Source organism: Bos indicus x Bos taurus, chromosome 1, assembly GCF_003369695.1.
Source record: "Bos indicus x Bos taurus breed Angus x Brahman F1 hybrid chromosome 1, Bos_hybrid_MaternalHap_v2.0, whole genome shotgun sequence".
NCBI classification, from domain to species: Eukaryota; Metazoa; Chordata; class Mammalia; order Artiodactyla; family Bovidae; genus Bos; species Bos indicus x Bos taurus.
This window is the reverse complement of record NC_040076.1, coordinates 117,701,848-117,728,331: the sequence shown is the minus strand read 5'-3', so window position 1 is coordinate 117,728,331 and position 26,484 is coordinate 117,701,848. Positions and strand designations below refer to the sequence as shown.

General features: G+C 36.4%; 1 protein-coding gene across 2 annotated transcripts in view; it reads left to right on the top strand.

The window, feature by feature from the left end:
- RNF13 (ring finger protein 13) overlaps positions 1–26,484 on the top strand; it is a 127,278-nt gene that overhangs the window by 63,287 nt on the left and 37,507 nt on the right. The window contains exons 4-6 of one of the 2 annotated variants that reach the window (XM_027543655.1): positions 2,301–2,398; positions 8,759–8,849; positions 13,194–13,299. In XM_027543655.1, the coding sequence (XP_027399456.1) occupies positions 2,347–2,398; positions 8,759–8,849; positions 13,194–13,299 (249 nt within the window). In that variant the 5' untranslated portion in view covers positions 2,301–2,346. The remainder of the gene's footprint in view (positions 1–2,300; positions 2,399–8,758; positions 8,850–13,193; positions 13,300–26,484) is intronic. The other variant, XM_027543651.1, reaches the window with a different exon arrangement.

Sequence of the window (26,484 nt, the reverse complement as noted above, 5' to 3'; positions counted from 1 at the left end):
TCTCTCCTTGGAAAGCAATAAAATCTATGGGTAAAAGACTGTAGAGGTTGGCATTTTTAAAATTTTAGTTGGATAACAAAATCCACCTAACATTAAAACATGCACACACTTGTTGACTTTTCCTTGCATGACTACAGAACATTCCTTGTAACGGTTCTGTTGGCTGGTTGGTTTTCTTGTCATTATTCCAAACATCAGAGCAGTAGGTCCTATGTTGGTGAACTATTTATGCTATTTTAATTCATTAAAAAAACTTAGAGTCCCAGCTTTGATCCCTGGGTCAGGAATATCTCCTGGAAAAGGAAATGGCTGCCCACAATAATATTCTTAACTGGAGTATTCCATGGACAGATGACCCTGACCGGCTATAATCTATGGGGTTGCAAAGAGTTGGACACAACTGAGCAACTAACACACACACAATTTTCTCTCTTGTATTTGTACTGTTATAATATGAGCTATTAATTTAAGCACTTACACATTTTCTCATTCTAGAAATATTTAATGAGTGCTTACTCTGTGTCAGCCTGCTATTTCATAGGAGTCATAGAGACTATAAAGGCTTCCCTAGTGGCTCAGTGGTTAAGAACTTGCCTGCCAATGCAGGAGATGTGGGTTTGATCCCTGGGTCAGGAAGATCCCCTGGAAAAGGAAAAGGCATCCCACTTCAGTATTCTTGCCTGGAAAATCCCCAGGGCAGAGGAGTCTGGTAGGCTACAGTCCATGGGGTTTCAGAATGAGACATGACTTAGTGACTAAGCGCACCCACAGAGAGACACCATATTAATTCTTTGAGGCATTTGCAGATTTAGATTTTTTTTTTGTTTGGTGGTAAGATAGAATTGTTCTGATTAACCCACATTATTATCTCTTTCAGAAGTCCAACTTTCACTGGTGAGGTAGTTTTAGAGTCAGGGTAATGTAGAAGGGAATTTTACTCTTGCCTGAGTAGGGTTGACTACATGAGCCTCATTTCTCTTACCTACTATTCAAGTCCAGTCTGCTGAACACTTGGGCATTCCTTTATTCTTAGGAACTTGACTTTCTGGGCTTTCCCTTAGTCTTTGCAGCTTGATGCAGGTCTTTATTGAATTACTGTAGAATTTTGAATCATTGTTATGCTGATAACTAAAACAGAGCTAATATTAGACCTTCTGGGAATTATTTTTAAAATTAATTTTAGAAGTATTGATATTATAAAGAAACTTTGAGACATATCTCTATGCAGTGATTATAAGGTGATATATTTCACATTTCTTGCCATAGTAAGTATTTAGAATTATATGTATATAGTTTTCAAAGTATTCAAAACTATTATATATATTTACATACCCAATTTTCATTTTATTTAACCAGTATGCAAATAATAACCCTCAATTTTACCAAATGGTTCAAAGGTGGTACAATAAGAGGTTAGTCTGGGTTTATTTTTATTTAAAAAAAACTGTTACTTTAAAAGTGAAGTGTTAACACAAGTATTAGCATGTGTTAGATGTTAATGTGTTAGATACACATTAACACCAGTATTAACATGTGTTAGATACTTTTCAGATCTTTGCTCTAAGAAAATTCTACTACATATCTAGCCATATTCTTATGGTGTGAAACTATTAATATTTCGGAAACTAGTTTTAGGAAAGATTATATAGCTAAATAGAACCAGAGTAAGCAACTTCAGGCTGGAGTATTTTTATTTTTAATTTTTTCAAAGCTTTAGAAAATCTTTCTAAAGAAAATAGTTGTTGATGACGCTAATAAGACGAATAGCTTTTATTTTACCCATTTCTTTGTATCATCATGGTGTTAAGCATTTTAAAATTATTTTACATATGAGAAAAATATTGTTGCTATTTTGTTTTAAACTTGGGGAAACTGAGGATTAAGGAAGAAAAGCAATTTGCTCCAAGTTTATTGCACTAAGTAGTGGAGGTAGATTTGACTTCTCAAGGGCTGATGGCTCTTGAGCATGGTCCCAAGTCTGTATCCCATTAGAGCTAGACAGGGTTAGTGCTTTGGATCCTTTTGGTAGGTAGCTTATATCTCTGTCTTTTATTTGCCTCTCATTTCACTTAATACCTTGAGTGAAATCAAAAAGATATCTAAAGAAGTCCTTAATAATCAATTGTAAAAGGATCTGTTTCAAGAACACACTTGATATCTGTTTATATATATATATTATATATATAATGTATATACATAATGTAGTCTGTCCGTTATGGAGTTGGTGATCTATATTTGTTGAAGTCGAGGGACTTTATGGCACTTTCTTCCTCATATCATGACTGTTTTCTTACTTGCAGGTTTTAAATGCACAGAGAGCAGGATACAAAGCAGCCATAGTTCACAATGTTGACTCTGATGACCTCATTAGCATGGGATCCAACGACAGTAAGTACAGGTATCACTTTTCTTCTCTCCTGTTTGACCAATCGTTCGAAACTAAAATTTACCAGAGTCTCTCTTCTTTCATTTTCTGTTTTAGAAAGCAAAATTTCGTCCCCATCAGAAAGATAATTTCCACTTCTTAAACCTCTTGGGATAATTTTGCTCACAGTATAAGTGTAATTGACTTGTTCTTTTCTGAACAGTTTGTTGTTATTGCTGGTTTGTTTTTTTTAACCTATGTGTTTCATTTTTGAGGATGTGTTGTTATTTTGGTAAAAGCTAAAGGAAAACCGAAGCTTTAAATAGAGATAAGCATGTTGAGTTTAGGATGCCATAGGAGAATTTTTGTGATTTATTTAGAGATTCACAACGTTAAATTTTAGAATATGCAGAAATACTAAGTAGCTACTGTATTCCTGTGGAATGTCAAAGCCGCATACTTGTGCTCTCTTATACCAGTTCGTTATTATTAGCCCCTTAATATTTATTGGCATGCCTATAGCTTTTTGTTCAAAATGGCAATATCTTTACTTATTCTCTATGAAATATTAGCTTGTAGGGAAAATGAGCCAATTTTAATGAATTGGCTTTAATCAGAACGATTTTTAAGCTGTATGCTTTCACTTAATTTATTGAGAGTGATAAAGCTGTCTCCTTTATGTTAATGTGGCTACTTTTGGACCTCACCAAATGATGGGGCTGGTTGCTAGGAGAACTAACTAGGTGATTAGAGGATTGGAACTTTCAGTCCTACCCCCTAACCTCAGTGGCCAGTGGTTGAATCATTCATGCCTATGTAGTGAAGCCACCATGAAAACCTACCAGGACAGGTTCAAAGAGCTTCTGCGTTGGTGAAAGTGTGGAGATGCTGGGAAAACTGCACCCCTAGAGAGGGCACAGAACCTCTGCATCCCTTCCCATGTACCTTGCCCTATACATCTCTTTCATCTGCTTGTTTCTGAATTATATCCTTTCTTAGTAAACTGGTAATCAAGTAAATAAAATGTTTCTTTGAGTTCTGTGGACTGCTCTAGCAAATTAATTGAACCCATGGGGTAAGGATTGTTGAAACCTCCAGTCTGTAACTGGTAGGTCAGAAGCAAAGGTGACAACTTAGACTTAGTGGCTGGCTTCTGAAGTTGGGGGTGGGAATTCTTGTGAAACCAGACCCTTAGCCTGTGGAATCTGATGCTGTCTCGAGGCAGATAATGTCAGAATTGAATTGAGTTGTTTGATGCTGTGGGGAACATGCCCACGTACGTTGGCAGTTGGGATCAGAATCCAAGATACACTAAATAAACTGCCAAAATTCAAGTATTTTGTTTTTCTTTTTCTTTTAGTATATATCCATAATACCGCTTGTTATTAAGTTGCATTGAGTCACATATGCAAGAAAGAGTTTGCAGCAAAGAGCAGACATATAAGGCATGGATTAATATACTCCATTGAAATGTATTTAGGACTTTAACCATATCCTCAACAGGAAATGTGTTGGATTTCTTGACCAAAAAAATCTTTTTTTATAACGTGGGACATTATTTGTTGTTGCTGTGCTCAGTCGTGTCCAACTCTTTGTGACCCCATGGACTGTAGCCCACCAGGTTGCTCTGTCCATGGAATTTTCCAGGCAAGAATAGTGGAGTGGGTTGTCATTTCCAACTCCAGGGGATCTTCCTGACCCAGGGATCAAACCCATGTCTTCTGTAACTCTTTTCCTTCTTATTCCTAATACAATCTATGGTAAAATTACAATATGTAAAAAGTAAAACTTAGTGATAAGTTCCTTACTTCCTTTATATTTTAAATGATTATTTTAATCTTCTGGCTGGTTAAATCATAATTGTAGAATGCATGAAGTATCCATAAGAGCTTCTGGCACTTCACTGAAAGTTTAACAACCACTGATAGGAATTAGAGGAATTGATTAAGGGATTTTACTTATCAAATAAACTAGTACTGTTGGTACTGCACACTTGTTGGTACTCCTCCTTTAATCACCTCCCTTAAAAAATGATCCTACACCATACCTCCCACATTAGTCGTTTTTGTCACCCCTACATGTTACTGACAAAATGGAAAGCATAGACACTCTGAAAAATAGGCTTGAATTTAAGTCTAAGCTCCTGCTTGAATTGACTGTATAATTTTGAGCAAGTTACTTACTCTGTGTGTGTTTTGCTGAAAACCTGGGCTTAGGGTTTAGCAACCCTCAAGACCTTCTCAAGGGTTATGGGTTGAATAAAATAATTAGTATTTGTAAGCTATTATTGTTTTAACACGCTTTTAATAAAAATTTTTCAAGTTGGAATTGTCAGTTCCCTTGGACACCTATTTTGTCTTCATGTCAATAATAAAACCTTTTTGTGATAATCATGTCAGTTCCTAAGGAAAGTGTGCTAAATATTAGAAGTAGCACATAACCATATAATCCTGTTGTTGCTATGGAAATGTTCCAACTGAGTTATTTTATTTCAAAGATTGTTCAGAATTTTGGTTCTTGACTTTATTGCTTCGATTACTTTCCATGACATTTTGCTCTGTCCTTGAGTATGTATGTTTTTGAACATTCCATATATCCAAAACACTGTAAAGATATTTCCCATTTTCATCTTTGCTGTCACTGGTAGAGGAGAGAAAGCATGGATTTATTAAAATAAGCATATATCTGTCACTCTTTTTAGGCTTAGATATAACCACAGGGAAAATACTGCATGTATACTCCTAATACATGGTTCTGACATCTGAAAACAAAAGGAAGTTTTAAAGACCTCTTGTTGCCAGCATTTCACACAGGAATGTGTCTGTTTTTTTTATTTCAGGTAGGACATAGGATGAGTTCACTTTGAGTCAATCATGTTTGTCATCTTCAGGAGGCAGGAGAATGTGATGACTATGAACTTCAAGACTAGGAAATGTGGGTTTATTTCAGGCTAGTTCATAAAAGTTACTAATCTTTCCGAGCCCTTTATTTTCATCTGTAAAAGTGTGAATAGTTTTAATTTTTTTTAACCCAACAAGATTGTGAAGATCATATGAAAGAAGGCATATGAGAAAAACCCAAGATAAGGCAGAGTAGAAAGAGTCTAGATTAGGAGTCTGAGCCTCAAGTTTGGGTCTAGGTTGTGCAGATTGCTGTATAAACAGGGCAAGTTATCAATATGTCTGGGCTTGTTTCTTTTTTCTTCCTTGCTTGCTTGCTTCATCAAATACTTTTTGGTAGCCTACTCCGCAGCAAGTACTCTCTTAGGCATCAGGACTACAGAGGAGATAATATAGTTTTAAGGCTTTGCTCATACTTTTCATTGAGGTAGCAGAATGATGTAGTTAAGAGTGTGGTTTCTGGGTATGGTCTTACAAGGTTTGAATCCCAGCTCCACCACCTACCAGTGGTGTGGCCTTGGGAACATTACCTAACATCTCTGTGCCTCACTTTTCTGATATGTTAAATGTGGATAATAATAGTATTCAAGTCATTGGTTCCTGGTTCTTAATAGCTGTTTAATGATTCTTTAGCTGCTATTAATTATTATTGCTGCAGTTATTATCATTACATTCTAGAGTGGGAATAATACTCAGAGAGGTATGATATATGTCAAGTAGTGAGTGGTAAGTGCTATGAAGAAAAACATGCCAGGTTAAAGGGATACAGGGTGATAGGGATGAGAGGCAGAGAATGGCTGTTTTAGATAGGGTGATCAGAGAAGGTTTCTTGAGGCTTTGACATTTGAGCATAGGTCTGAAGTGAAAGGCTATGCCATGCAGATTTCTGGAGGAGAATATTTCAAGGAAAGAGAACAGCAGACAAATGCAAAGGCTCAGAGATAAAGCAGGTGTGACAGAAAATCATGGTGGCTGCAGTCAGAGTGAACAAGGGAGAGAGAGAATTGTAGGGGATGAAGTTAGAGGGGAACCAGAGGCTAGAGCATGTTGGGTATTGTAGGACTTTAGAATTTGTTTTACGTAGGTTCTGAATAGAGGTGTGAGATGATCTGACAGTTTTAAAAGGATCACTTTGGTTGTTCTTAGAACAGACTGAAGGTGAAAGATGAGGAGAACAGACTGAAGGTGAAAGATGAGCAAGAGTGCCGGCTGAGAGACCAGTTAGAACATTGTTGCAGCAGCCAGGCAAGAGATGACGGCAGTGGAGCACTAGCAGTGACTGTGATGGCAAGTGATAGAATTATGGATGTATTTTGAAGTTGATAGGGTTTGACCTAAGGAATAAAAGGGAGGAGTAAAGGAGAACTCCAAAATGTTTAACTTGAGAAACTAGAAGAAAATAGTTATGCTGTTTACAGAGACAAGGAAGAGTAGGACTGATGAAGGGAAAAGAGATATTGAGAGATTTTGAAAAACATTAAGTTTGAAACATCTATTGTGCATTCAAATGGAGATATTGAACAGACAGTTGGAATATGCATCTAGAGAGGTTGGAGTTGACCACTTAAATTATAACCTGTCTATGGTATGATAATACTACTTGGCGTGTATACTTTACAGTTATTTTGTGGATCAGAATTAAAATTAGTATTTTTAAAGTATTTTGTGAATGAAAATATTTGGTTTTGTTTTCAGTAGATAAACGATGTGGCAGAATCTCCAAGGTGGCTATTCATATTTGTGTACATCATTTCCCTCCTCTTCTTAACTTGCTGACTGAAGTGAGGAGCTTTTAACATCTCATTAGATATCATAACTCAAAGAAGTTATGTTACTTCCAATAATTATAAGCCAGTAGTTACAAGACAAAAATTCATCCTTGAGTTTATCTGAGTATCTTTGTGAAAGAGTAGAACATTTTACAAAGGGTATTCAATTCCAAACTTTAATTACCAAATAAATTAAAATTTAAACTGTTATGTGAAAGAGAAAGATCTCTTAGCATGCAGCTATTAAAAATTATGAGGTGGATATTTATTTAGTGACATGACAGGATATCTGAGATATACCATTGAGTAGGAAAAAAACCTATACTTTTTCCCGTTATTATATGATCCCATTAATAAAAATTTTTAAATATTTATTGATCTTATTAATATAAAGATAGTGATTAAATATTGCTCTGCTAACCTTTTTGGCTCCTTCCCTTTTAGGGCTTATATGATGTTGGAGTGTGTGGGTATATGTGTGTGAGAGAGACAGAGACAGACACAAACAGTGAGGGAAATGGATGATTTTATTTGCGTAAATCCAATCTGAAAACGAAAAAACATGTATTCTATTAAGAATACTAATATTTTAAAACTAAAGAAAAATATATCAGTGGTTGCTTAGGTTGTGGTGAGGGCTTGACTGTAAAGGGGCATGAGAGAAATTGGATGGATGATAACGTGTTTTTTTATCTTGATTGTGCTGGTTACATAATGGAACCTATTTGTCAAAGCGTATAGACCTGTTTCTGTTGCTTCAAATAAAGCCTTATCTTTGGGTGGGAAGAGTTATGCTTGTGTTCTGTTCTTCTTCATGTGTATCCACCCCCCTCTTTTAAATAAATAATAAATATGCAGTTTTTAAAAGAAATGTAGAACAAAGTTGTTGTGCAGAATGTAACAAAAGAAAACAAATAGACTTTCTCTAAAGCCAAATGTGTTAAAGTAACTCATAGTTAAAAGTATGGCTATTTTCTGTGGTGACAGTAAGATGATTGTTTTTACTTCTCTTCTTGAGTAATGGGTAATTTTTACAAAGTTCTTTTTTTGTTGGCATTTGATTTTGGTTTTTTAATATAGATATAGAAGTAAATTTTGTAAGGTACTGGTCAAAACACAATGCTTTAACATGCACTCCGAGCTTAGGAGGAAGTAGAAATTTACCAAGCTTCCCTATCCAGTGCCCTTTCTGAACTCTTGTCAGCCCTTCTCTCTGAAAAGCCTTAGATGCGTGATGTCATTTTTCAGACTGTTGTAAAGTGGTCTTTTCTTACATTCTTTGGCTTACACCTCTCCTGGGAATGGGTATGTAAAAAAAGCTTTTTCACTTTTTCATTTAGGAATTAAGTTATATGTGGAAAAAATACATTTCTTCCTCTTATTTCTTTTCTAATAGTTAAGTATGTCTGTACGGGAATAAATCAAGTAAATCAAAGTGGAAATGGAGTAAGATTTATATTTCAATCTCATAGGACTGTGAGATAGTGTGGTAGTGTATATATGCAAAATGTTATTAGCTTTTGTTGTTGTAAATGTCATCATGTTTCTCAGCCATTTGGGTCTTGGTATAAATCTGCAATCTGGAAAATCAACTAACAGACAATTCAAATTGATTATAGTTATTTCCACCTACATTGATATTTGCTGTTATTATAAAGAAAGTTAAGCTGATTTTACACTAAGTATGGGCTTTGAAGAATAACTTTTACTATTGTTTTATACAGTTGAGGTACTAAAGAAAATTGACATTCCATCTGTCTTTATTGGTGAATCATCAGCTAATTCCCTGAAAGATGAATTCACATATGAAAAAGGGTAAGTAATGGATATAAAAAATAATCATGTAGCTTAAATTCTTTTCTGTGTGAGGGTAGAATTATATAAGATTAATTGTAATCAAAATTATGTTTTAGAATGTACTCTATTGTGCTAAATTATATCTTCTTAAGTCATGATTTTAAGACTTTAGTTTTCTTCTGTGTATGATTACATACTGAAAATATATTTATGCTAGAGAGATTAAGGCACCCATGTTGCTAAAAAGAGAACTTTCCCTTTTATAGTTTAGTCAAACCATTGGTATTTAGAAGCAATGTGATTTACATTTATATGATACTTTAAATTAAGACATATTTGTATTTTATTAAATGGAAATGTTTTATAAACAAAGAATCTAACACGCAATGTGTTTGGTGACTAACTTTTACAAACACAGTTTGTTTTCAAGTTTAAAAAGTTTGATTTGGATTTTAAAACTTCTTACGGAATTTCTCCCCAAATTCTCATTACCACGGTAAAATTCAGACTAAAACTAACCTAAGGCACAACTGTCTTATCTAATACAGAAAACAGTGCAGTTCAATTAACACTTTAGAGCTTCTTATAAAAAACAGGTACCAAAACATACTGGACAGGAACAGCCATTTGACCAAGGGAACAATAGTAATAATAAAAACGGTAATATTGTAATATAATATAGTAATATAATAAATATCAAGGATTTAGCAAGTGCCAGGCACTCATGAAACAAAGCTTTTATATTTGTTATCCATTTAATTCTAACAACAACACTCTAGAAGTTATTATTATCTCTTACCATCTACATTTGCCAAAAGAGGAAACTGGCACAATGAAATGCAATTCTAATTATTTGGGGGGCGGGGAATGCATGATTATTTGAGTTTGAATATGAATAAAAAAAAGAGAGGGAAAGAGTGTCTGTTTACATTTTTTGACCTTCTCCATATACGGTTTTGATATTTAAAATACTGTTCACATATTTTGTGCTCAGAACATCTTTATTAAGTTAGGGAATATAATTTGGGATATTGTATTAAAAATAGTTACGCAAGATCCTATGTTGCCAGCCATATTTGTGTAGTTAATGAGGGTGAGGAGAACTAAAACTTGCTTTTATCTCAGTATTATTCCATCGTATAGAAAAATTGTGTGTATTTTAAAGAGTCTTTTTGTTTTAAATAATAAAACCATTTCTTTTTAAATTAAGAAGTAATAGATACCTGCTGATAAAATATGGAAAAATTCAGAAATAGAAAACATTTAAACAAAAGTCCCTATGATGCTCTTCACTGACAGCTTAATTTTTTCCCCATGTTTGTTTGAATGCTGACCTTAACTAGAGATACCCTGCTCATAAAACAGTGCCTTGTAATACTCAGTATTTTGTTACATACTTTATTTACTTAATATTTAGACCCTTTCCATGTTAATGCAAGGCCACAAAATCTCTTATCCCAGCTCTTTGGGACAGATATAATGTGGAATTGAAGCATTTTCAGATTTTAAAAAGTTAAGTAATATTCCAAGGGATAGAATTTGAGGATTGAGGCAGCATTCTATAATCAAATAACATATATATCTGTAATAAATGTATGAGTGTTTGATCATGTCAGTTAGGTTCAGGTTGACTATCAAATGAATTGCAAACATTACTTTTTAAAGCTTTTTAGGTTTCAGAATTCTGCTTGAAGGATTGTAGACCTGTGCAGACTGGCTTGTATCATCTATCTGTTGACTGGCCAGTTGGTCAGTCTGCCTCCTTGCCTACCTACCTACCTATTAATTTATTACTTATTTGTTTAGTTTAAAACTAGAGATGGGTATGATGAATATCATTCAGTCTCAGAATTATCAACTATGGCCAATTTTGTTTGGACTGTCCACTCTTCTTTAAGTGCCGTCTGCCCTTTTTTCCCCATGCCATGATTATTTTAAAGCAAGTACTAGATACCCTATGATCTAAACTGTAAACATCTCAAAAGATATCACTAGAAAATAAAGTTATATATAAAAAATATAATGGCATTTTCATTATTTTCAGTTCAGTTCAGTCGCTCAGTCATGTCCGACTCTTTGCAACCCCATGAACCGTGGCACGCCAGGCCTCCCTGTCCATCACCAACTCCCGGAGTTCACACAAACCCATGTCCATCGAGTAGGTGATGCCATCCAGCCATCTCATCCTCTGTCATCCCCTTCTCCTCTTGCCCTCAGTCTTTCCCAACATCAGGGTCTTTTCAAATGAGTCAGCTCTTCGCATCAGGTGGCCAAAGGATTGGAGTTTCAGTTTCAACATCAGTCCTTCCAATGAACACCCAGGACTGATCTACTTTAGGATGGACTGGTTGGATCTCCCTGCAGTCCAAGGGACTCTCAAGAGTCTTCTCCAACACCACAGTTCAAAAGCATCAATTCTTCAGCACTCAGCTGTCTTCACAGTCCAACTCTCACTTCCATATATGACTACTGGAAAAACCATAGCCTTGACTAGATGGACCTTTGTTGGCAAAGTAATGTCTCTGGTTTTTAATATGCTGTCTAGGTTGGTCATAACTTTCCTTCCAAGGAGTAAGCGTTTTTTAATTTCATGGCTGCAGTCATCATCTGCAGTGATTTTGGAGCCCGGAAAAATAAAGTCTGCCACTGTTTCCACATCTATTTGCCATGAAGTGATGGGACCAGATGCCATGATCTTAGTTTTCTGAATGTTGGGCTTTAAGCAAACTTTTTCACTCTCTTCTTTCACTTTCATCAAGAGGCTCTTTAGTTATCCTTTTATAAATTAAGAAAATTAATTCAATATCAAAACATTTCAATCTTTAGATTTGTTTTCAGAGCAAATAAGGACATATGACTACCCTATTTTTAATCTGTAAGTTTGCTGTGCCTCTTTTTTTTTTTTTTTCCCTACACATTTATTTATTGAAGAAACAGGGTCATTTGTCCTGTAAAATTTTACTGCAGTCTGGACTTTTCTGACTACATCCTTGGTGTATTGTCTAGAGGTTTCCTTTGTTACTTATTTTCCCTGTAAATTGCTAGTTAGATCTAGAGGGCTGCTCAGATTCAAGTATGGCTTGGGGACCAGGAGGATAGGTAAGGCAAGAATAATTTATATGTATTGTTATGTATTTCCATCAGGAGACATAATATTTGGTTCTCTGTGATGTGAGCAATCATTAATAATCATTGTCTGAAGCCATTGGTTCTTTAGGATTTGCAAGTAGTCTTATTTTATAATTCCTCCTTAATATATTATCTGAACTAACTCCATAAAGAGGAATCACACCTCATCAATTATTTGATTACCTTGATGTACAGTCTGTGATACGAAGTATCTGGAGTTGGTCCCTAAAATATCACCCACCCGTGGGTAACAATGTAATGTTGCTGACACCATACTAGTTGAGTAGCACAGGAGTACAATGGGGAAATCAACCATCTTAGTGACCATTATACAGACCCTTCCCTAGTCTGAGGAAATTTTCTATTGCAGGATTTGCTGCTATATAAAATTTGCTCATGCAGCATAAATAGTGTGCTTATTCTGTTCAGTTTCATTTCTTGATTCCCTGTCAATTTTTATAATACTAGCATTATATAGTTGATAACCATATAACTGTATTAACCATGGTTAATAAGGAGGAGACTAGGGCCTTTGGTTATTTTTCCCCCCAACCCCCACAGTATACACATTTTTGTAGTTTTTTTGCCTTTTTTTTTTTCCCAGTCAAGCAGTGCAGGTTTAGAATAGAAAAGAAGCTACAACTCTTGTGAATTTCTTTGCTAGTTTTCCATTCCGTATCTCACAGATGAATGTGCAGTATGGGGTTATATCCATTGTACTTGGTACAACGAATTCCCATAAAGCATAAAAGGAATAGGGAGTTCATTTTCGTCAATAGTGCCTCCAGTTTTTTCATGGGAGAAACTGATGAAAAGTAATTTGGTGTGTGTGTGGGGCGTGTGGTTCTTGTTGACATACTGCCTGAGGTACTGCCAGTTTCAAATACTGATGTTTGCTTGTGAAATATGCTAACTTTCATCCAGGTTACTAAATTCAGTAAACACGTGTTCTTAGGAGGGACACAGTAAGTATTGCTTAACTGATTTCCTCTAACCAGTCTAAAAGTTTCTTTTAATTAAATGGCAAATTATTTTGGTAAATATGTAAAGCTGATTTAAAAATGGAGAAAACATCCCTTAACTTAATGGAAATCATCTATTAGAAAATGAGATGGGTCTAGTGGATTAAATTGTAATGTCTAAATGCTTTAAAAATATTTTTCTTTGTTTTCAATTAACATCATAATTTGACAAGTCAATATTTCCTAATTATTAATTTTTGTTTTCTTGCAGGGGCCACATTATCTTAGTTCCGGAATTTAGCCTTCCTCTGGAATACTACCTAATCCCCTTCCTTATCATAGTGGGCATCTGTCTGATCTTGATAGTCATTTTCATGGTAGGTAAATTAATTTTAAATACTTAAAATTTAGTGGCTCTAAAACACATTGTACTGAGAGGCCGTACATAGAAGAGTACATGTTGTATGAGTCCATTTACGTGACTTGTTCTAGAAAAGGCAGAAATAATCTGGATTGAAAAAAACCAGAACAGTGATTTCTTTGGAGGGCTAGGTGCGGGAAGGAAAGGAGGTGAGGGATTTACTCAGAAGAGTATGAGGGAATTTCCTGGAGAGTGAGAATCATGTTGTCTGTCTTGTTTGGGTTGCACAATGTCTCATTCACCAAATTGCATACTTAAATTTTATGCATTTCATTGTATGTAAAGTTTACCTAAAAGAAAAATAAAAAAGAGCTTTAAAAAATACTAAACTCTAAGTAATGAGTTTACATGCTGAACTATTTGAGGGAAAGTATATTGATATTTGCAACTTGCTTTCAAATGCATTGTAAAAAATAAAGAGAAAAAATATATTGATGGGTAAATAGTGGGATAAATAGATATGTGATTAAAAAATATAGTAAAATGCTAATTATAGAATCTAGGTAGGAGATATATGCATATTTATTATAAAAATTCTTTTAACTCTTCTCTAATTTGGAGTTTTTCATATTAAAATGTAAATAAAGAATACTATGAGGCCTCAAGGTTAAAAGGGTGACATATTGTTTCCAAAATAGTGGTTATCAAGTATGATCCCAGGACTCTTGGTGGGTCTACAAGGTCAAAATTATTTCCATAATAATACTAAGCTATGATTTGCCTTTGTCACTCTCATTCTCTTGGGGTTTATAGAAGAGGTTTCTAGAGGCTACATGGTCTGAGATATCAAAACAAATTGAGTGCAGAAGCACATGTGAGAATCTCTCTGTATTCTATTAAGATAGATATTAAAAGAGATTTACAAAAATATAAAACAATCCCACTATTGTCCCTAACCTTTTTATTTTTCATAAAGAATATTTATAGTAACACACAATGAGTTTATTATTATATTGAATTAATAGAGTAAAAATTAAACACTGTCTTTGAAATAGTCTTCCTATGATGTGGTATTTCTTTTAATTTGTTAGTTTTTCATATCCATAAGTTTAATATTTTTTTTCTGTAAACATTTAGCATGTCTTTTGTTAGATTTTTTAAAATTATATTTTCTAATTAGATATTACTGAGGTATAGGAATGTTATTGATATTTTAAAATAAATTTTTAATTTTGTAATAATGTTAAGATTCACAGAAAAATTGCAAAGAAGAGAGTTCCTGTGCTTTCCTCATTTAGTTGTCCCCATTGTTAACATTTTACTTTACCATGATACATTTGTCAAAACTAAGAAACTAACACAGTTAACATTACTGTTACTGAAGTCCAGACTGGATAGATTTTACATTTTTCCATTAATGCTTTCTTTCTGTTCCAGGACGCAGTCCATATTACGACATTTTTTTGTTATCATGTATTCCCAATCTCCTCTGACCTGTGACAGTTTCTTAATCTCTCCTTGTTTTTCATGACCTTAATAGTCTTGAGGAGTCCTGGCCAGGTATCCTGTAGAATGTTCCTCAATCTGATATTTTTCTTATGATTAGAATGGGTTGGTTATAGGTTTTTATAAAGAGTATCAGCAAAGCAAATTGCCCTTCTCATCCTAACATGTCAGCCAGGGGTACATGATACTTGCATTATTTCACTGATGATGTTACTTAGTTTAGGTAATGTTTGCCAGCATTTTCCACTATGAAGTTAATATTTTTTTCTCTTTCTCTATTCTATTCTTCCTTTGGAAGTGAGGCACTAAGTATAGCCAGTCTTAAAAGTGGGGAGGGGCGGGAATTAAGCTCCACTTCCTGGAAGGAGGGAAGTATCTACATACATTATTTAGAATTCTTTTGTAAGGAAGATTTGTCTTTTTTCGGCATTTATTTATTTGTTCAATCACATTTATATTGGTATGTGCTCTATATATTTCTTTTATACTTTGGGTAATAATCCAATACTACATTATTTTTGTTGTTTAGTTGTTTGAGCTTTGGCCATTGGGAGCTCTGTGGTCTGGGTCTTGGGTCTCATTCCTTCTGTTTCATAGTATACTTCTTTAGTGTTTGGTCCTATAAGAAACTCCAGGCTCATCATTTCTTTTCCTTGTCCTAACCCTAAAATCAGACATTACCCCCAAGGAGCCCTGGATTTGTTTGTTTTTTTTTTTTTAATTGAAGATTAGTATTCAAGAAACCACTATTTGGACAGTGGACAATTATTGATTTTTATATATTAATTTTATCTCTACAGACTTACTGAATTCTCCTATTCTGGTAATTTGAATTTTTTGATTCTCTTGAGTTTTCAGTATATAAGGAAATATGGAAAGTTAGAACAACAAAAAGTATCCTTGGCAAATTAGGAGTAAATACCTTTAAGCCAATAAAGATTACTGACTAAAAACTTAAATGAATGACATTATGTAGTGAATTATTAGAAGCCTTCCCATGAATGTTAAAAAAAAAAGATGCCTATTGTACTTCCTGTTTAACGTTGTGCTATATTTTCTGGTAAGAAAAAAAAGTATAAGAATTAGAAATAAGGAAACAAAATTTTTCTTTGCCATTTTTTTCCTTTTAAATAAAGAATGGGTGATGCCTCATACGTCTTTTTTTCTATCATGATGATCATTGTTTTTTCTTTTACTCTATTCTTATGTTGGATTACATGAATTTGTTTTGTAAATTCTAAAAACCCTTGTATCTTATGTACACTCTTTTGACTATGATATATAAATTTTGCCTTTGCATATTGGGTTATCAAATTTCCAATATGGATCAGCCAGTTTTACACTTTGGACATAGGTGCAAAAATCCTAAATACTAGCAACCTGAATGTCCAGGTAAGAGAAATTTAGTTTTATGGGACTAGAGTAATCTTTACCTCAAAACTAGATAATCCCTTGAGCACTGCTGGTGGGACTGTTAAATGGAGCTATTGCTATAGAAAACAAACAGTACAGCAAAAAAAATTGAACATAAATTTACCATATGATCTAATTCTAGCTCTGGGTATATACTCAAAAGAATTTAAAGCTGACAGTTAGATATTTGCACGCTTATGTTCATCACAGCATTATTTCAATAGCCGAAGGTGAAAGTAACCCAATTATCCATTGATGGATGAATAGATAGACAAAATGTGGTATATACATGTGATGGAATACTGTTCAGCCTTAAAAAGGAAGGAAGTTCTGACAGATGCTACAACATTGATGAATCTTTAAGACATGTTAAGTGAAATAAGTGCTAAAGGACAAATGCTGTATGATTCTATTTATGTGTGGTACCTGGAGTAGTGAGATTCAGAGACAGAAAATAGAATGATGGTTGCCAAGGGCTATGGAGAGGGGAGATTAGGCAATTACAGTTTAATGTGTTCAGAGTTCCAGTTTTGGGAAATGTAAAGAGTTTGGTGGATGGATGGTGGTGATGGTAGCATAACAATATACTTAATGCCACAGAAAGTGAAGTCGCTCAGTCGTGTCCAACTCTTTGCAACCCCATGGACTGTAGCCTACCACGCTTCTCTGTCCATAGGATTTTCCAGGCAAGAGTACTGGAGTGGGTTGCCATTTCCTTCTCCAGAGGATCTTCCAGACCCAGGGGTCAAACCCAGGTCTCCCGCATTGTAAGCAAGACGCTTTACCGTCTGAGCCACTACAGAACTATATACTTAAAAATGGTTAAGATAGTAAATTTTATGTTTTGTATATTTTGCCATAATTTAAAATAACTAAAAAAGATAAGTTTGAGCATTCTTTGGCATTGCCTTGAGAAACCTATATGCAGGTCAGGAAGCAACAGTTAGAACTGGACATGGAACAACAGACTGGTTCCAAATAGGAAAAGGAGTACGTCAAGGCGGTATATTGTCACCCTGCTTATTTAACTTCTATGCAGAGTACATCATGAGAAATGCTGGGCTGGAAGAAGCACAAGCTGGAATCAAGATTGCTGGGAGAAATATCAATAACCTCAGATATGCAGATGACACCACCCTTATGGCAGAAACTGAAGAGGAACTAAAAAGCCTCTTGATGAAAGTGAAAGAGGAGAGTGAAAAAGTTGGCTTAAAGCTCAACATTCAGAAAACAAAGATCATGGCATCTGGTCCCATCACTTCATGGGAAGCAGATGGGGAAACAGTGGAAACAGTATCAGACTTTATTTTTTTGGGCTCCAAAATCACTGCAGATGGTGATTGCAGCCATGAAATTAAAAGACACTTACTCCTTGGAAGAAAAGTTATGACCAACCTAGATAGCATATTGAAAAGCAGAAACATTACTTTGCCAACAAAGGTCAGTCTAGTCAAGGCTCTGGTTTTTCCAGTGGTCATATATGGATGCGAGAGTTGGACTATGAAGAAGGCTGAGCGCCAAAGAATTGATGCTTTTGAACTGTGGTGTTGGAGAAGACTCTTGAGAGTCCCTTGGACTGCAAGGAGATCCAATCATTCCATTCTAAAGGAGATCAGCCCTGGGTGTTCTTTGGAAGGAATGATGCTAAAGCTGAAACTCCAGTGCTTTGGCCACCTCATGCAAAGAGTTGACTCACTGGAAAAGACTGATACTGGGAGGGATTGGGGGCAGGAGGAAAAGGGGATAACAGAGGATGAGACGGCTGGATGGCATCACCGACTCAATGGACATGAGTTTGAGTGAACTCCAGGAGATGGTGATGGACAGGGAGGCCTGGCGTGCTATGATTCATGGGGTCGCAAAGAGTCAGACACGACTGAGCGACTGAACTGAACTGAACTGAGACAAGATAAAGCTAGTCCCATAAAACTAAAATTTTCTTTTACTTTTTATTTTCTAAAAGATTTTTTTTTTTTTAATAAAATTGGGATTGTCTTTTTCCTGGAAGTTTTGGTGAAGGTTGCCTGTAAAATTATCTAAATCTGCTGGTTCCCCCCCCACACACACATAATTACATGGGTATATAAATGGTTGTCTTCTTCTTTATACCACATTATATTTCTAAGAAATTTTCTGTTTTGTCTGTTTTCAAGTATTGTATAAAGTGATTTATAACATGTATGTACTCCTGTAGCAACTTAAAGAGAATTCTTACTATATGTGGGATGAGTTCTGGTTTATTTATATCCACCCATGCCTTGCACAGTGTTGTCAGAAGTTTGTCTTTTAGAGGAGTGGATTTTGCAATTTTCTTTTTTCCTTTCATTCAACAAATGGTTGTTCTGCACCTCCAGACCTAGCCACTCCTCTAGGGTCTGAAGTTTCCTCAGTGAATAAAATAGGTAAAAATCCCTGATCTCAAGCAGCTTACATTCCAGTGGGACATGTATTCTAATGTCCTTACTCTCCTTTTTAATCCAGGTGGTGAAGGGACATGCTAATTATGGTTAAAATGTATAAACTTTCCCCATGTGTGTGCAAAGCATTGTAGCATGTAAAATTTTATATATGTCCATTAACTTGAGCTTGTGTATTTATCTTGTCTAGCTTTTTTTTTTTTTTAGTATTTTGAAGAGAGTTTGAGATATACTTCACATAACATAAAATTGACCCATTTAAATCATACAGTTCAGTGGTTTTTAGTATATTCACAGAACTGTGCAACTACAATGTGCAAAAATCATTGCAGTTGTCTGCAGTTTTCCGCACTTCTCTGTCTTCTGAAGAAGTGCTATGTAATAGAATGATATTGTGAGCCACATTTATTGTAATTTAGAATTTTCTGGTAGCCAAATTAAAAAAGGTAAAAGGAAATATTTCTGTGAGATTAACTTAATATTGTATTTATTTAACTTGGTAAATCCAAAATAGTTATAAAATATATTCTACATCCTTTTTGTACTAAGTCTTTGCAATCTGGTGTATATTTTAAACTTTCACAGTAAATCTCAATTGAGATTAGCCACATTTCAAGTGCTCAGTAGCTGCCTGTATACATTGGTTGCCATTGTCGGCATCTTGGCTCTGTGGTCTTTACTTTTTTTTTTTGTCTGCTTGACCTAAAAATTACCAAGCTTGTGAATCTATGTATTCTTCCACAATTTTGTCATTTTCTAGGTGAAGTATCCTTTTTATCATTGTGATAACTATTTCCTAATGATGACTTTTGTCTTATATCCTACTTTACTTGATAAACCAAATTTTACTTGATATTATCATAACTATCTACCCCTGTATTTTTTACTTTTATTTTTGTCTTAATGTGTCATTAAGTTTTAATCTCGTACCTTGTAAATAGCATATGGTTGGAATTTTTTCTTTATCCAATATGATACATTTAAAATTTTAAAACTGATGAATTGAATCCATTTCAGTTCAGTTCAGTTCAGTTGCTCAGTCATGTCTGACTCTGTGTGACCCCATGAACCGCAGCACACCAAGCCTCCCTGTACATCATCAACTCTCGGAGTTTACCCAAACTCATGTCCATTAAGTCGGTAATGCCATCCAGCCATCTCATCCTCTGTCATCCCCTTTCCTCCTGCCCTCAATCTTTCCCAGAATCAGGGTCTTTTCAAATGAGTCAGCTCTTCGCATCAAGTGGCCAAAGTATTGGAGTTTCAGCTTCAACATCAGTCCTTCCAGTGAACACTCAGGACTGATCTCCTTTAGGAAGGACTGGTTGGATCTCCCTGCAGTCCAAGGGACTCTCAAGAGTCTTCTCCAACACCACAGTTAAAAAGCATCAATTCTTCGGTACTCAGCTTTCTTTATAGTCCAACTCTCACATCATACATTACCACTGGAAAAACCATAGCCTTGACTAGACAGACCTTTGTTGGCAAAGTAATGTCTCTGCTTTTTAATGTGGTGTCTAGGTTGGTCATAACTTTCCTTCCAAGGAGTAAGCGTTTTTTAATTTCATGGCTGCAGTCACCATCTGCAGTGATTTTGGAGCTTAGAAAAACAAAGTCAGCCACTGTTTCCACTGTTCCCCATCTTTTTGCCATGAAGTGATGGGACCGGATGCCATGATCTTAGTTTTCTGAATGTCGAGCTTTAAGCCAACTTTTTCACTCTCCTCTTTCACTTTCATCAGGAGGCTTTTTAGTTCCTCTTCAGTTTCTGCCATAAGGGTGGTGTCATCTGCGTATCTGAGGTTATTGATATTTCTCCCGGCAATCTTGATTCCAGCTTGTGCTTCCTCCAGTCCAGCGTTTCTCATGATGTACTCTGTATATAAGTTAAATAAGCAGGGTGACAATATTCAGCCTTGACGTACTCCTTTTCCTATTTGGAACCAGTCTGTTGTTCCATGTCCAGTTCTAACTGTTGCTTCCTGACCTGTATACAGGTTTCTCAAGGGGTAGGTCAAGTGGTCTGGTATTCCCAACTCTTTCAGAATTTTCCACAGTTTATTATGATCCACACAGTCAAAGGCTTTGGCATAGTCAATAAAGCAGAAATAGATGTTTTTCTGGAACTCTCTTGCTTTTTCGATGATCCAGCGGATGTTGGCAATTTGATCTCTGGTTCTTCTGCCTTTTCTAAAACCAGCTGGAACATCGGGAAGTTCACAGTTCACGTATTGCTGTGATTTCGACTAACTTCTCTTGTTGACTTTTTATTCTGTTTTTTCCTACTGTGCAGATTTGGATTACCCAACTTTTTTTCTCTTTATCCCTCTCTCCATTTTCCTGCTAGTTTGAAAGCTTATATTATATTGTTATTCTTCTAGTGGTTACTACTAAATTTTTAAAATAAACCTGTACTGAAATATGGTTAATATATTAATAAACTGAATATACTTAATCGTACAGTCTGGTAAATTTTGATATGCATATATGGCTATGTATGAAACTGTATGATTAAGATAATGAAATATCAGCTCACTCAAAAAGTTTCCTTATACTCTAATCACTTTCTTTTTACTCCTTCCAAATTTCTCCTTCATTTCTTCCTTTCCCACCATCCCTTGGCAACCACAGATTGGCTTTTGGTCACTAAGATTAATTTGCATTTTCTACAAGTTTGTATACAGGACTCATAAATTATGTACTCTTTTGTGTCTGCCTTCTTTCAGAATACTTATTTCAGGACTCATAAATGTTATTGAATATGTTGATATTCCATGGGGATGGTTTTGATCCCTGTCTCCTGTACAGTGTCACGAACCTCAGTCCATAGTTCATCAGGCACTCTATCTATCAGATCTAGTCCCTTAAATCTATTTCTCACTGCCACTATATAATCATAAGGGATTTGATTTGGTCATACCTGAATGGTCTAGTGGTTTTCCCTACTTTCTTCAATTTAAGTCTGAATTTGGCAATAAGGAGCTCATGATCTGAGCAGCAGTCAGCTCCTGGTCTTGTTTTTGTTGACTGTATAGAGCTTCTCCATCTTTGGCTGCAAAGAATATACTCAATCTGATTTCCGTGTTGACCTTCTGGTGATGTCCATGTGTAGAGTCTTCTCTTGTGTTGTTGGAAGAGGGTGTTTGCTATGACCAGTGTGTTTTCTTGGCAAAACTCTATTAGCCTTTGCCCTGCTTCATTCCGTATTCCAAGGCCAAATTTGCCTGTTGCTCCAGGTGTTTCTTGACTTCCTACTTTTGCATTCCAATCCCCTATAATGAAAAGGACATCTTTTTTGAGTGTTAGTTCTAAAAGGTCTTGTAGGTCCTCATAGAACCAACCGTTCAGCTTCTTCAGCATTACTGTTTGGGGCATAGATTTGGATTACTGTTATATTGAATGGTTTGCCTTGGAAACAAACAGAGATCATTCTGTCGTTTTTGAGATTGCATCCAAGTACTGCATTTCGGACTCTTATGTTGACCATGATGGCTACTCCATTTCTTCTGAGGGATTCCTGCCCACAGTAGTAAATATAATGGTCATCTGAGTTAAATTCACCCATTCCAGTCCATTTTAGTTCGCTGATTCCTAGAATGTCGACGTTCACTCTTGCCATCTCTTGTTTGACCACTTCCAATTTGCCTTGATTCATGGACCTGACATTCCAGGTTCCTTTGCAATATTGGTCTTTACAGCATCGGACCTTGCTTCTATCACCAGTCACATCCACAACTGGGTATTGTTTTTGCTTTGGCTCCGTCCCTTCATTCTTTCTGGAGTTATTTCTCCACTGATCTCCAGTAGCATATTGGGCACTTATCGACCCAGGGAGTTCCTCTTCAGTATCCTGTCATTTTGCCTTTTCATACTGTTCATGGGGTTCTCAAGGCAAGAATACTGAAGTTGTTTGCCATTCCCTTCTCCAGTGGACCACATTCTGTCAGACCTCTCCACCATGACCCACCCGTCTTGGGTTGCCCCACGGGCATTGCTTAGTTTCATTGAATTAGACAAGGCTGTGGTCCTAGTGTGATTAGATTGACTAGTTTTCTGTGATTACAGTTTCAGTTGTAGGTGTTGCCCTCTTGCAACACCTACCATCTTACTTGGGTTTCTCTTACCTTGGACGTGGGATATCTCCTCACCACTGCCCCTTCTGACCTTGAACGTGGAATAACTCCTCTAGGCCCTCCTGCGCCCATGCACCCACCACTTTTTGGAGGTGGGGTTGCTCCTCCCTGCCACCACCCCTGGCCTCGGGTGTGGGGTAGGTCCTCCTGGCCGCAGCCCCTGGCCTCAGGCGTTGGGTAGCTCCTCTTGGCCGCTGCCCCTAGCCTCGGACATGGGGTAGCTCCTCTTGGCCGCCGCCCCTGACTTCGGACGTGGGGTAGCTCCTCCTGGCCTCTGCCCCTGACCTTGGACGTGGGGTAGCTCCTCTCGGCTGTTCCTGCGCTGTCGCAGCCTGGCACTCTCGGCTGCCGCCCCTGACCTTGGACGTGGGGTAACTCTTCTTGGCCACCTCCTCTTGGGCATGGGGTCCTCCCGGCCTCTGTCCCTGATCTCGGACGTGGGGCAGCCGCCCACGCAAAATGCGCCGGTCACAGCTGCCTGCACTAAAAGCCTTATAAATAGCTGTGAAAAGAAGCGAAGCGAAAAGCAAAGGAGAAAAGGAAAGATATAAGCAAATGAATGCAGAGTTCCAAAGAATCGCAAGAAGAGATAAGAAAGCCTTCCTCAGCAATCAATGCAAAGAAATAGAGGAAAACAACAGAACGGGAAAGACTAGAGATCTCTTCAAGAAAATTAGAGATACCAAGGGAATATTTCACGCAACGATGGGCTCGATAAAGGACAGAAATGGTATGGACCCAACAGAAGCAGAAGATATTAAGAAGAGGTGGCAAGAATACACAGAAGAACTGTACAAAAATCTTCACGACCCAGATAATCATGATGGTGTGATCACTGACCTAGAGCTAGACATCCTGGAATGGGAAGTCAAGTGGGCCTTAGAAAGCATCACTACGAACAAAGCTAGTGGAGGTGATGGAATTCCCTTTGAGCTCTTTCAAATCCTGAAAGATGATGCTGTGAAAGTGCTGCACTCAATGTGCCAGCAAATTTGGAAAACTCAGCAGTGGCCACAGGACTGGAAAAGGTCAGTTTTTATTCCAATCCCAAAGAAAGGCAATGCCAAAGAATGCTCAAACTACCACACAATTGCACTCATCACACACGCTAGTAAAGTAATGCTCAAAATTCTCCATTGCCAGGCTTCAGCAATATGTGAACCATGAACTTCCAGTTGTTCAAGCTGGTTTTAGAAAAGGCAGAGGAACTGTAGACCAAATTGCCAACATCCACTGGATCATTGAAAAAGCAACAGAATTCCAGAAAAACATCTATTTCTGTTTTATGGACTATGGCAAAGCCCTGACTGTGCAGATCACAATAAACTGTGGAAAATTCTTCAAGAGATGGGAATACCAGACCACCTGACCTGCCTCTCGAGAAATTTGTATGCAGGTCAGGAAGCAACAGTTAGAACTGGACATGGAATAACAGACTGGTTCCAAATAGGAAAAGCAGTACATCGAGGCTGTATATTGTCACCCTGCTTATTTAACTTCTATGCAGAGTACATCATAAGAAACGCTGGGCTGGAAGAAGCACAAGCTGGAATCAAGATTGCCGGGAGAAATATCAATAGCCTCAGATATGCAGATGACACCACCCTTATGGCAGAAAGTGAAGAGGAACTAAAAAGCCTCTTAATGAAGGTGAAAGGGGAGAGTGAAAAAGTTGGCTTAAAACTCAACATTCAGAAAACGAAGATCATGGCATCTGGTCCCATCACTTCATGGGAAGCAGATGGGGAAACAGTGGAAACAGTGTCAGACTTTATTTTTTTGGGCTCCAAAATCACTGCAGATGGTGACTGCAGCCATGAAATTAAAAGACACTTACTCCTTATGACCAACCTAGATAGCATATTGAAAAGCAGAAACATTACTTTGCCAACAAAGGTCAGTCTAGTCAAGGCTCTGGTTTTTCCAGTGGTCATGTGTGGATGTGAGAGTTGGACTATGAAGAAAGCTCAGCGCCGAAGAATTGATGCTTTTGAGCTGTGGTGTTGGAGAAGACTCTTGAGAGTCCCTTGGACTGCGAGGAGATCCAACCAGTCCATTCTGAAGATCAGCCCTGGGTGTTCCTTGGAAGGAATGATGCTAAAGCTGAAACTCCAGTGCTTTGGCCACCTCATGCAAAGAGTTGACTCATTGGAAAAGACTCTGATGCTGGGAGGGATTGAGGGCAGGAGGAAAAGGGGACAACAGAGGATGAGATGGCTGGATGGACGTTGAGTCTGAATGAACTCCGGGAGTTTGTGATGGACAGGGAGGCCTGGCCTTCTGTGATTCATGGGGTCGCAAGGAGTCGGACACAACTGAGCGACTGAACTGAACTGAATGTTGATATTCCTTACTTTTTATTGACAAGTTGTATTGTATTGTATGACTGTACTGCAGTTTTGTTTATTCACTTACCTGCTGATGAACATTTGGGTTGTTTGTAGTGTGGGGCTATTAAGTAAAGCTGACATAGACTTTTTTGTACCTTTGTGTACAAGGTGTTTTATGGATATACACCTTCATTTCCTTTGGCAAAATATAAGGAGGAGTGGGATGATTAGGTCATTTCATAAATATGTAGTTAAATTTATAAGAAACCACCAAACTATTTTCCAAAATGGTTGTACACTTTTACAATCCTTCCAGTAGTATATCAGTGTGCCAGCCCTTCTGCTTGCCTGCCAACACTTGGTATAGTCAGTCTTTTTCAATTTAGTAGGTATATAGTATGTGTGTGTATATATATATATACACACACACATAAAATATAGTATATATATATATATACATGTATCTATAAAATAAAGCAGTGTTTGTGATTTTGAATTTTCATTTTTATCTTGACTAATTATGTTGAACATCTTTTCAAGTGCTTATTTGCCATCTGTATATTTTCAGCAGTGAAGTGCTTATTCAAATATTTTACCTATTTTCTGTTGGGTTGTTTGTGTTCTTATTATTGTGTTTTGAATTCTTTATATAATCTGGATAGAAATCCCTTGTGAGACATGCAATTTGCAGATATTTTTCCCAGTCTGTGACTTGTCTTTTATCTTTAAACAGTATCTTTTGAGGACGGAAGTCATTGATGTAGACAGAAGTCTACTGATGTAGTCAAATCTGTCAAAATTTTCTTTTGTGAATGTTGTTTTTGGCATTTGCTCCTGACCTCATGTATTTATTTTTATTCTTGTAAGCATAGCAATTTATATTTTAAAATGTTTTGTATATTTTTATCTGATATTTCTGTATATTTATAATACAGGTTATCTGTATTAGTTCTGTCCATTTTGCTACTAGAACCACTGAAAGTGCAGTTTAATGCCTGTTATGTTTGAAAACTTTATTAGTTTATAACTTACAGAAATTTCAACTCACCCATTTTTTATTTAGTGAAGTCTTTATAACCTAGAGTCTATCATTTATATTTTTGCAAACAAATAGTTACATGTTATTAATAATGTTTCTGTCAGAGTGAAGTAAAGATAATTTAGGTCAGTGAATAAAAATTCAAAAGATAATTTATGGGCTAACCACTAATAATAATGATAGAGCTATAGTGTTAGACCCATGCCCCTCCCCAGCTCTGTCAGTACTGGCGATATGGCATTAAATTTTTTGTCTTTCTGACCCTCTATTTCCTCATATACAATACTCATTATAAAATTTGGAAATTTTATTAGTTTGTAACTTATAGAAATTTCAACCCTCCAATTGACAAAGTTCAATACA